At 40.5% G+C, this 12,560-nt stretch overlaps 1 protein-coding gene and 1 long non-coding RNA gene across 3 annotated transcripts in view; one reads left to right on the forward strand and one right to left on the reverse strand.

Annotated features, from left to right (window-relative positions):
- Window positions 1-12,560, reverse strand: part of Cul5 (cullin 5) — a 61,166-nt gene that overhangs the window by 5,759 nt on the left and 42,847 nt on the right. For both annotated transcript variants that reach the window (XM_038321721.1, XM_038321722.1), the window contains exons 10-17: window positions 12,333-12,440; window positions 11,433-11,497; window positions 8,560-8,692; window positions 5,225-5,356; window positions 3,571-3,694; window positions 2,625-2,800; window positions 1,496-1,657; window positions 505-623 (exon numbers count right to left, since the gene is read on the reverse strand). In XM_038321721.1, the coding sequence (XP_038177649.1) occupies window positions 505-623; window positions 1,496-1,657; window positions 2,625-2,800; window positions 3,571-3,694; window positions 5,225-5,356; window positions 8,560-8,692; window positions 11,433-11,497; window positions 12,333-12,440 (1,019 nt within the window). The remainder of the gene's footprint in view (window positions 1-504; window positions 624-1,495; window positions 1,658-2,624; window positions 2,801-3,570; window positions 3,695-5,224; window positions 5,357-8,559; window positions 8,693-11,432; window positions 11,498-12,332; window positions 12,441-12,560) is intronic.
- Window positions 6,685-8,912, forward strand: LOC119809041. Its single transcript, XR_005284611.1, has 3 exons — window positions 6,685-6,715; window positions 8,000-8,118; window positions 8,780-8,912. It is a non-coding gene; the product is annotated as an uncharacterized LOC119809041 (long non-coding RNA).

The raw sequence follows: 12,560 nt of genomic DNA on the forward strand, positions 1-12,560 counted from the left end.
TATACTATCCCACTCACTCAACCTTCTGGTTTTTTAATTAAAAAAAAATGAAAGGATGCAAATACAGTGATGATATTCAGTTACTGCTTTACCATCACATAAGTCAAATGCAGTGATGATATTCAGTTACTGCTTTACCATCACATAAGTCAAATGCAGTGATGATATTCAGTTACTGCTTTACCATCACATAAGTCAAATGCAGTGATGATATTCAGTTACTGCTTTACCATCACATAAGTCAAATGCAGTGATGATATTCAGTTACTGCTTTACCATCACATAAGTCAAATGCAGTGATGATATTCAGTTACTGCTTTACCATCACATAAGTCAAATGCAGTGATGATATTCAGTTACTGCTTTAACATCACATAAGTCAAATGCAGTGATGATATTCAGTTACTGCTTTAACATCACATAAGTCAAATGATTATTTTAATAAAATCAGCACTAAAATTCAGCATGGTACTTTTATTTTAAATCAACCAACATGAACCTCACATTAGGCTGAATTCCTGGTTCACGGAGAAGAGGGTCCCTTCTGTGAAGTCTTTGGGGGAGTTGACTTGAGGTTCGTACAACAAAACTTGCCGTTTGAGCTTGGGAAAAGCTACTAAGGACTATGAGGGAAAAAAATACAATTAGCATAGTAAGTTATAAGGAGTGCTAGGATCAACTCTACAATACAGGTAACAATGACTTCTAGACAAACCTGCAACCCAAACTTTTAGGTAACAGCTTTATGTGCATGCAAAGCAAATGAATTATAAAAAGAGGAGAGAAAAGATTTGGTTCTAGAATGTGATAAACGTTTTTACTACGTGTACTGAGACAAAAACTGGTCGGTCATACAGAACCCTGTCTGCGAGGGATATTCAGGCAGTTTCCTCCATTGGAAACAGTTTATTCTGGAATTTGAATTATAGAGTAAGCACGAAATGAAGAACTAAAGAAGAACTCAAACAAATCAACCAAAATGAAGTAACCCAATCTCTCCCTCTTTTCTTTCTCAGGTACTTTTCTACTTTGGTAATTTTCTTCTTTTCTTTCTTCCTTCCTTCCTTCCTTCCTTCCTTCCTTCCTTCCTTCCTTCCTTCCTTCCTTCTTTTCTTTTTAACCATAGATTCTTCAATATTGTGCATTTTTTAGTTAAAAGTCATATTCAGAGTGTTATGAATTAAAAATTTACAGTGGAAAAAATAGAAAGCCGTGGGGTAGTGGCACATGCCTTTTAGTCCTAGCACTGGGAAGACAGAGTCAGGCTGAGTTCAAATAGCATGTGCTACAAAGTGAGTTCCACGACAGTCAAAGCTACAAAAACAAAAAAACCCTGTCTCAAAACCCCTAAATCACCCCCCCCCCAATTTTTTTTTCCACTGGCTTTGGTGTGTAGTTCAGCGGTGGACGCATGACTAGTGTATGGAAGACTCTCAGCACCAGAGTTCACACATTTGTCAGCTGTAGGACACGACAAACAGAAGACAAGACAAACCCATAAAGTCCTTCTGAGTTCAGCATCAGGGAGTTCCGTTGCAAGCTTTAAATTTTCAAAGCTTATTTTCTCTCTGGGCCTTTGGTTCCATGCAAACAACACAGCCAACTGAAATGTGGTTACTTCCAAATCATACTGACCTACTTCATTCTTAAATGTTATCTGTAACAGATAATGAGGCTTTAATAAGTAATTTCTTCATGAAGCTTGCTCCAGTATCTAGTAATATGTACATGACAGACTAGGGGAAAATTGGTTGCTAATTTTCTTCCAAGACCCATTCTTCCTTTCTAATAGTTAATAATTTTAGAAAACCTCTAATGCATCTCCCAGCTTCAATGAGGTCATGTGACTTCATTCTGTCCAATGTGTTTCAAGTAGAAACGGATAAAAATATTCACCTCCTCCTTTCCCTTCCTTTTTGCACACTGACAGAGCTAGGGATCAGATAAAATTCTACAGTCAGGGGCTTGACAGTGGTTTAGAGCACTGGCTGCCCTTCCAGGACACCGGCTCAGTTCCCAGCACCCGCATGGTGGCTCTCAACCATCTGTAATGGGATCTGATGCCCTCCTCTGTGATTCTCTCCTATCTCACAGGCACACATGCAAATATCACTCATATACATAAATAAACATTTTAAAAAGAGTTCTATGGCCCAAGTCACTGAAATTTGAAAACTGTGTACCTAAAACTAGGGACAGAGCCAATATTTTTGGTCCTAACATTTTTTTTTTTATTTTATAACAACATTTACTTTTCCTAGGCAGTGGTGGCGCATGCCTTTAACCCCAGCACTAGGGAGGCAGAAGCAGGCAATCTCTGAGTTCAAGGCCAGCCTGGTCTACAAGAGCTAGTTCCAGAACAGGTTCCAAAATTACAAACAAATCCTGTCTTGAAAAACCAAAAAAAAAAAAAAAAAAAAAAAATTTTTGCAAATGTGTATGTTTTGCTTGTATACATGCCTACAGCACATATGTGCAGTATCCATAGAGGACAAAAGAGGGCATCAGCTCTCTGGGACTGGAGTTCCAGACAGTTGGGAGTCACTGGGAACTGAATCATTGAGCCATCCCTCCAGCCCTTAGGTAACTCCTGCCAGCACCCAAATGATAGCCCATGTACTTACAATTCCATTTGACATGAGATGATGCCAATGTAATTTTCTACCACTATGATTTTTTTTATAAAATTCTTCTACCTCAGGTATCAAATCCTCCAGTTCAGTAGGAAGTGAGACAAAGACTTTCTCAGAGCTTCTAGACCAGGCACCAGCATTCAGAATCTTTATATTAACTGAATCAGCTGCAGGTAAGAAATCAGAAATTATAAATAGTTTAACAAGTTAAAAAATAATTTGCTTTGGTTTTCAAAACAGGGTTTCTCTATACAACAGTCCCAACTATCCTGGAACTCACTTTGTAGACCAGGCTGGCCTCGAACTCACTTGAGATTCACCTGCCTGTGCCTCCCAATGCTGGGGATTAAAGACATGGGTCACCACAGCCCGGCTTAACAAGTACAATTTTACAGAATAAAAACAAGGATGAAGCTTTTGTTAAAAGGGTCCTTTTTCTGTTTTGAGATAAGTATTCATAGACCATATTTTGAAAAGCAGCTCTGAGATGGATTTTGTAAAAATCTTTTGACATTTACTTTTTTCTTTCTTTTTTAAAAAAAGATTTATTTATTGTGTATACAGTATTCTGTCTGCTTGTATGCTTGCAGGCCAGAAGAGGACACCAGACCTCATTATAGATGGTTGTGGGCCACCATGTGGGTGCTGGGAATTGAACTCAGGACCCTGGAAAAGCAGCCAGTGCTCTTAATCTCTGAGCCATCTCTCCAGCTCTCCCTCCTTCTCTCTCTTTCTCTTCCTCTCTCTCTCCCTCTCTCCCTCCTTCCTTCCATCATTAATTTTTCTTTTTTGTTTTTTTGAGACAGGGTTTCTCTGTGTAAAGCTTCCAAGCCTGTCCTGGAATCCACTCTGTAGACCAGGTTGGCCTTTAAATAACTGAAAAAGATACTCTTTTGTTAAGCTTAAAAACACACTTCCATTTAATTATAAATAATACCTGGTAATGCCAACTTATTATTTTTATGCATTTCCTTAAAAGCTTGATTCAAGTCTTCAGATACTTTTATGTCCTGAAACATTCTGGCGAGCTTGTTGACATAATCTGCTGGCATACCAACTTCCTACAAAAACCAAAGACAGAAAGACAATAACTATATAATTTGACATAGCAATAGGAAAAAACTTACAAAATCTTGTTTTCTTTCTTTTTTTTTCAATTATCACACTTGATCAATCTTTATTTTTTTCAAAATGCATTGGTGTTTTGCCTGCACATATGTCTGTGTGAGGGTGTCGAATCCTCTGGAACTGGAGTTAAAACAGTTTTGAGCTGCCATGTGGGTGCTGGGAATTGAAACTGGGTTTTCTGGAGGAAAGCTTACTACTCTTAACCACTGAGAGTCATCTCTCCGGCCACAGGGGAAAAAAACTTAGAAAAATCTTGTTTATTATTTGAGGTTCTGGGGACTGAATCCAGGGCCGAATGCACGATAAGCAAGTTCTCTAGTACTGAGATTCATCCCTATGCTGTAATAAAACATTCTCCTCTTTATGAGAATATAATGTAATACCTATTACATTTGATTCTTAGAAAATAAACAGGATAGTTTTAGATAGTCTTTGCTTTGTAAAATTCCAGGATGCATGGATCTCAGTTACTGCAATGTGAACAAAATCAGCTCCCAACTCAGCTCAACTCTGGATGACACCTTTAACAGCTCAATCAAAAAAAGCAGGACAAAGATTGACAGAAGGACATCAGTCGTACAGCTGAGTCGTCATAGCATCCTAAGGGCCTAGACTTGATCAATAACCTGAAAAAAAAAAAAAAAACCAAACTCCCTATTTATCAGAGGATGGCTTTGACAGATTAGAGGACAATGATCCTCTAAGCCTCCATTTCTTGACACAAAGGCATGTATTACCACTCCCAGCCTTTTATAAAATCACAGCAGCTGCAATTTTATTTTTGTTTTTTTTTTTTCAAGGCAGGGTTTCTCTACGGCTTTGGAGCCTGTCTTGTAACTAACTCTTGTAAACCAGGTGGGCCTCAAACTCACAGAGATCTGCCTGCTTCTGCCTGCCAAGTGCTGGGATTAAAGGTGTGCCTCATCAGTGCCGCGCTACACAGTGGTTGCAATTTATTTACAAATATTTCTGTAGTTCCAAGTATCTAGTACCAAAGACATGTTAAGAGTTGGTCATTTCATCCTGGATACTGCTTAAATGAATTCAGTTAAAACTGAAAGAGGGTGCAAGTGGAAGCTCAACAGCAAAAACAAAGCAGGCTTAAAACTTCAGATAAATCACTTTATTAGATTAATATTATATATTTGATCATATATTCTTATAAAATAAATCTAATTGATACTAATACCCAAATTAATTGATACCCAAACACATTATTTTACTATACGTGTGAATCACGTGCTATATTAAAAAAAAACATTAAAAACAAAAACCCCAAAAAAACTACTTTTAGGCAAATGAGATGGCCAATCAAGCAAAGGTGCTTTCAGAAGGACCTAATCATCTGATCTAATCCCTGGGACCCAAAGGTAGAAAGAGAAAGCAGACTCCTGCAAGCAAATCCTTTACCTCTGATGCCTGCTCCCCACCCCCCAGCAAACGTGAAGAATTGCTGCACTTACTCTTAGCCACTCCACCATGTTTTCTTCAATCTCACTATCAGCAGAGATGTCCAGTATGAGACGTCGGGTAAGATGAGCTTTGTGATACCTCATAAAGACATCCTTATTTTGTACATATTTAAGTACCAAGAGCTGAACAAAAGACAAAGTTATTTTAAATTCTTATGTTCTCAGACATTTGTGTCATGTAGACCTTCCTGTATTCCCCAATAGCCAAGATGTGGAGACTTACAAAAACATAAACAGAGGCCTATTAACTCCTATAATATAAAGGTAACAAATTTGAAACTTTTTTAAGACAAGACAGGTTCTCTATGTAGTCCTGATGTCCTGCAACTCACTCTGTAGACTAGGCTAGGCTCAAACTCAGAGGTCCACCTGCCTCTACCTGCTACATGCCTGGCTGTATATTTCAGACTTTAGCCAATTAATCTTTTAGTTCCTACTACTAAGTTTTTCAGATTTTATATATACATGATAAGAATACTTATGGGAAAACCAGCAGTTAGGTCTCAACCCACTTATTCTCTTTTTTTATGAAACCAACCATCTTTCTAGGCCTTTCTGTCTGATCCCACCTCTGCACTCCTGGGCAATCATTTTACTCACGAACAACGAGGAGGACCCCAACAACAAAAACAACTACTAATTTTCATATACTCTCACTTGTCCCCATCTATCTTAGGCTCTCACAAAAAGGAGTGAAAACTCCACTTGCTTTTTTTTTTTTTCCTCATGGTTTATTTTTTTTTATATTTAAAAATTTCCATCTCCTTCCCTCCTCCTCCCCCCTCCCTCCGCTCCTCCTCCCCCTTCCCTCCCCTCCTTCTCCCCCTTCCCTCCCCTCCCCTCCACCCATACCTCCCCTCCCTCCCTCTCAAGGCCAAGGAGCCATCAGGGTTCCCCACTCTATGCTAAGACCAAGGTCCTCCCAACTCCCCCCAGGTCCAGGAAGGTGATCGACCAAGCTGAGAAGGCTCCCACAGAGCCCGTCCATGAAGAACAATCAGAGCCCAGAGCCATTGTCCTTTGCTTCTCAGTCAGCCCCCGCTGTTGGCCACATTCAGAGAGACGGGTTTGGTCGCATGATCCATCAGTCCCATTCCAACTGGAGTTGGTGATCTCCCTTTAGTTCTGTCCCACCGTCTCCATGAGTGAACGCACCCCTCACGTTCCTGACTTTCTCCCTCATGTTCTCGCTCCTTCTGCTCCTCATCAGGACCTTGGGAGCTCAGTCCAGTGCCCCCAGTTAGTTCCTTGGGCAGCTGAGGAGAGGGAGCCTGAAAAGGCCAGTTCCTATAGCCATACTGATGAATTTCTTGCATATCACCATAGAACCTCCACCTGACGATAGATGAAGAAAATGACAGAGCCCCACATTGGAGCACCGGACTGAGCTCCCAAGGTCCTGATGAGGAGCAGAAGGAGAGAGAACATGAGAAAGAAAGTCAGGACTGTGAGGGAACCTCCAGCTGGCGACAGATGGGGAAGGTGACTGAGCCCCACATTGGTCCACTTGCTTTTTTGTTCTTTAACAGAAACAGACCTAATGCGCCAGGAGTTGGTGGCGCACGCCTTTAATCCCAGCACTCAAGAGGCAGAGACAGACGGGTATCTGTGAGTTCGAGGCCAGCCTGTCTACAGAGCGAGTTCCAGGACAGGTTCTAATGCTGTAGAGAAACCCTGTCTTTGGGGGGAAAAAATCACCTACTGCATCAAGACAGAGCCCGGAGTGTTAAAACTCCAGTACTCAGGAGACAAAGGCAGGCTGATAATGAGCTTAAGGGAAACCACCTTCATTAGAGAGAACCATTTTTAAAAAGCACAAGGCTTTTATAACTAAATGGTATAGTGTCTGTCTAACACATACAGGCCCACCTGAATCTCCAACATCATACATGGGCAAGAGCCTACACTTGGGAAAGGGTATGAACACAATAAATTGTATTTTCAGGAAGCTATTGAACAAAATATTTTAGGTACAATTAAAAACCTTATGAAAGTGTAACACTGTAAAACTTTTGTTTACAAATAAATACTTATCTCTTTGTGTTATATGCACATGTGTACAATATGGAGGCCATAGGTTGACATCTGGCACCTGGAACTTTCCACTATTTCTCTGTACTTTTCTAAAATTTATTTAAATTTATTTTCTGTGTATGGGTGTTCCTGCATGTACCACAGACATACAGTGCCTGTGGAGGCCTGAAGAGGATATTACATCTTTTAGAACTAGAGTTACAGATGGCTGAAAACCTGGTCCTCTGTAAGAACAGCCAGCACTCCTTACTACTGAGCCATCTCTCCAGCCCTTCTTATTTTCTGAGACAGAGTTTCTCATGGACTCAACAAGGCTAGTCAGGGCCTTAGAATCCATCTGTTTTATGCCAAATGCTTACCCCCAGTGCTAGGTTACAGTTGTTCATCTCCATAATCAGCTTTTGGCTTTAATTGTATTTTATATTTATTTTATTGACAGTGGTGTTTTGCCATGGGTGTCTAGTCCCCTGGAAACTAGAGTCACAGACATCTGTGAACTGCCATGTGGAAGACAGGAATTGAATCCAGGTCCTTTGGCAGAGCAGTCAATGCTCTTAATGACGAAGCCATCTCTCCATGCCCTCAGCTTTTGGCTTTTTACATGAGTATTGAGGTTCCAAATTCAGGTCCTCATGCTTGCACAGCAAGCACTTCTAAATCCACCGAGCCAAAGTTAAGTTAGTTTATTTAAGAACATAAAATATAGCAAAATATCTATTTCTTCCTTCACAGGAGACAATGCTGCCTTGGAAAAAAGAATCCTCGTGCTCTCCTTACTGGCACAGCTAAAACTTCGAGAAACACAGGCATGCCCATTCCTGTGTGGCATTCTAAAGACAGAAGCTGAACAGGTCCCAAACATTCTTATGTCTCATTTTAATCCTTCAAACATACGCTTCATACCTTGGCAAAGCATGCCTGCTATATTTCTTTCCTGGTTAGACTTGCTGAACATGCTCAGGACTATGTGTTTTCCTATATGAATTTATATAGACCCCCCATATAACATCTCCATACTTTGTTGGAATAGAACACTGATTTTGATATAACAGTTTCTCCTTACAGGACATAAGTCTTTAATGATTAAAAAAAAAATACTCATTAAAAACATCACTCTGGGGCCAAAGAGATGGGTCAGAGGTTAAGAGCACTGACTGCTCTCCCAAAGGTCGAGTTCAATTTTTAGAAACTACATGGTGGCTCACAACTATCTATAATAAGATATGGTGCCCTCTTCTGGCCTGCAGGCAAACACACACTGTTTATATAACAACATAAAAAAATATACTTACCACTTCTTTAAGTTTTGCTTCAATCTCCTCAGAGGTTAGTTTTTTGCTTAATGGTGTTTTCCTTAACAACATGTCACAGTAATTGGCAAGCAACTCAGGGCACTTCGATTCAGGCTGGGTTTTCAACCCCACTCTAAAACACAAAAGCAGTTTTTCTTTACTACAATATTACAATCAGCTGAGCATCTGCTTCTAAAATGATTTTTCTTCATCTCCACAGCACTGGTGATGAGCTGTCAACGGGCACCGTGAAGAAACAAACAACAGGACCTATGTTAACTGTGGGTTCACCCTTTGGTCTGCAATGGGAAGAGCTGATCACTGTAATCAAAGTATAAACAAAGCTGATTCAACCTACGCTGCAGTTGTGCTAAGAATCGGCCTTCAACTGGTTTACCACTACATTTAAGAAGTGTCAGGCAGGGCTGGAGAGATGGCTCAGAGGATAAGAGCACTGACTGCTCTTCCAGAGGTTCTGAGTTCAATTCCCAGCAACCACATGGAAGCTCACAACCATCTGTAATGAGATCTGGCTACACAGAGTAACCCTGTCACTCTAAGCTGGCATGACCACCAAAAGCTCTATTGCCCTATGGCAAACAAGATTTCTTGGAAAGCAGGGAAACTAACTGAACCCTGGAAGCTTCTTGGTCTGTTTCTGTAGCTCTGTAGTATCAGAACTGCTCTCCCAGCATTTATCTGATTATTTCAGCTCTTCTCAGCAGACACCTAGGTCTACCATCAAGCACTTCATTCCTCCTCACAGATGAGTGTCCTATATAATCTGGATGCTACTACAGGTTTACTCTGTGTGGTAAATTAATATTGGTTGGCAATGTGATTTCACGGAGAAACACCTGCTGGATTTGTCTGTGAGACTGTTTCCAGTCTCTGGTACGAAGTCAGATAGTTATGTCTCAGAGGCTGTTGTTAGGTGGCCTCACTGGACACAGTAGGGTAGCAGGCTGGGGTAGGCGTGGGTGTCCAGACAGCTGTCTCCTCCCTGGCCCACTCCTGGTAGTACCCCAATGTTTCCTCCTGCCTTGATGCAAGCTACTGTTATACCCTCCCTGCCATGATGGACTGACAAAACATAAAAAGCCTTTTTCCTTTTCAATTACTTATTTTTTAAGATTTATTTATTATTATTTTTTTCTTACATTATTTTTGATACAGGATCTATAAAGTCTAGATTGGCTTCAAACTCAAAATCCTGTACCCTCAGGAATTAAAGGAACAGACTACACACCAGCATTGCTTTGAAATGCTAGTTTTTAGCTATGAACTGTAGTGAATTCTATCCAGTAACTGGCGAGACTTAGAATTACTAGATGTTGTGTCGAGGTCAGATTAGTCCAAATTCCAAGTTTCCATTTTTCTCTAATTTTTACTTAGTATAAACCAATTCACTTTACCAACAAGAAATAGTTTTGTTGTTATTGTTGTTTTTCAAAACAGGTTTTGGCTGAGTATCCCTGGCTGTCCTGGAACTCACTCTGTTAGACCAGGCTGGCCCCCAACTCTCAGAGATCCATCTGTCTCTGCCTCCCTAGTGCTGGGATTAAAGGCATATACCACAACTTTCCTGTGATTTATTTTCTTTTTAAATTAAAATTAAAAATTTAAGTTAGTATAGAAAGTAATGGGTTTCTTTTACTTATTTAATTAATCTATTTATGTGTGAGGGTATGTGAAAATCAAAGGAGAATTTGCAGAAGTCAATTCTCATCTATCGTGGGCTTCGGAGATTGAACCCAGATTATCTGGCTTGGCAGCCAATATCTTCACCAGTTTAACCATCTTGCAGGCCACAAACAGGCTTCACCCTGACATTTTGTGCATGTGTGTCATTATACTTTGGCCCACTCCCCACCCCTACTCTGGCTGATCCCTCCCTTCTCTAGCTTGTTTCCAGGCTCTGCCTTCTTGGTGTGTGCATTCTCTTACTAATTCACTTGCCCACTTCCTTCTGAGCTGGAGGTCAAACCCAGGGCTAACTATCTGGTAGACATGCTTTACCAAGGAGATTCAAAATTCAAAATACACATTAAAATTCACTTCCCCTTTTATATCATTATGGTAAAACACTTTGGGTAACTAATAAAGGGAAAACAGGCAGAGAGTCTAAAGACTCTGAACAAAATTTCCAACACCCAAAACATTCAATTATTTTGGTAAAAGGTAGCAAATATTCTAAGAACAACAACAAAAACCAAACCGAGCAAGAAAAAACAACACGGAAGCACTTCAAGGCTAGAAACAAGGGTCTCTGTAGGCAAACTTTCTTAAATTCAAAGAAAGCCAGGTGTGGTGGCCCAGGCCTTTAATCTTAGCACAGGTAGAAGAATGAGGCTTTCTGTAGCCAGGCCAGCCTGATCTACATAGTAAGTTCCAGGTCAACCAGGGTTACACAGTGAAACAAATTCAAAAATTAAAAAGGTTATGGAGCTCAGAGGTGGTTCAGCGGTTAAGAGCAATGGCTGCTCTTCCTAAGGACTGATTGTGAGCACACACACTCACAAACAGCTGTAAATCTAAGGTCAAAGGATGTAGCTCAGTTGGTAGAGTATTTAGCACATAAATAGCCCTTGGTTAAACTCTCAGCATAGAATAAACCAGGCTAGGTGCCCGGAATCTGTAATCCTAGCACTCAGGAGAAGAGACAGAAAGATTAGCAGTCTTTTAAGCTCCTCCTTGGCTACACAGGGGGTTTGAGAGCATCCTGGGCCACAGACCTTGTCTCAGTAACAAATAATACCAACAATTAGAACTTAAAAGCAAACCTAAGAAAAGCCCAAACTTACCAGGGATCACCCAGCACCCTAGTAATGTGTCTCCCAAAGAATTATTTTTTAAAGAGTGTAGAAGCTTACCCTTTCTGCTTCAAAGGTAATTCAAGTTTAAATATGGTAGCATCATTAACAACTGCTTTATATGCCTGTAAAAAGAACCCAATTTGAAATAGAATGACATTTAATATTTAAACTATACAAAGAAACAAATTAACATGAACCAGATGTTTTCTCAGGTTTTGTGTGTGTGGGCGCTGGAATTGGATGGAGACTGCAAAACTAGGTATATGCTCTTATTTTTACTAGTACATCCATCTAAATGACTCAGTACTTCTTTAAACTATCACTACTGGGGTGGGGGTAGGCACAGACAGTACATGTGTGCTGTGGTGGGAGCTCTCTTCTACGTTTAAGAGTTCTAGAGAAAAAACCCAACAAATGACATATCCTCCCACTTCACTGAGAATGCGCCCATGGAGAACAAAGACAGCTTTGAGAGCCACTCCAGGAGCACCAAGGACAGATGACAGAAGCGTCAACTGTGTACCACAGAGGCCACAGGTAAAGGAAGCTGCTGACCCCCATTTTGAGAAAAACATCTCTGGGAAGTTGTCTGTAGACTTCTCTACTCACATGTGGCTTGGCATGCACAACCTCACTCCCCCTCAAAATAAATAACTGCTTGGGATGAGGGATGGAAAACAGTGGTGTAGAGCAGGGAAGGTCTTAAAAGGATGAATAAAAATGCAAATACCAGAAACCTTCAAGACAAAGGGGCAAGGCTCATGAAAAACTGAGGAGGGAGCAGCTTACTGGGTGGTACCCACGGCTTACTGGAGGAAGACTCAACGGGATGTAATAAACGGCTCTAATTGAGCTCTGCCCACTCTAAGTTCTCAGCTTAGCAACACGATGACACTGCTCGTGAGCCAACTTTAGTGGCAGTGCACTTTACACAAAACACCCTCAGAGAAACACTACCTTATCTCTTGCAGTAAGGAAACGAGGATCATCTTGAAAAGCTTCTTTGACAAGTTTGCTGAATCTATTAAACAGAGTAAGCAATTGCTCCACGTACTTCTCAGAGTCCTGGGAAAAAGGTTTTGCATTTCAGCTTTTAAAAGGGAAAATATATGAAACAACAAAGTACTATTCTAAAAAAGACTAAGGCTTTAATTTAAAATTGGGGAGATTTCTTTTCTTAAAAGT

This window comes from Arvicola amphibius, chromosome 3 (assembly GCF_903992535.2).
Source record: "Arvicola amphibius chromosome 3, mArvAmp1.2, whole genome shotgun sequence".
NCBI classification, from domain to species: Eukaryota; Metazoa; Chordata; class Mammalia; order Rodentia; family Cricetidae; genus Arvicola; species Arvicola amphibius.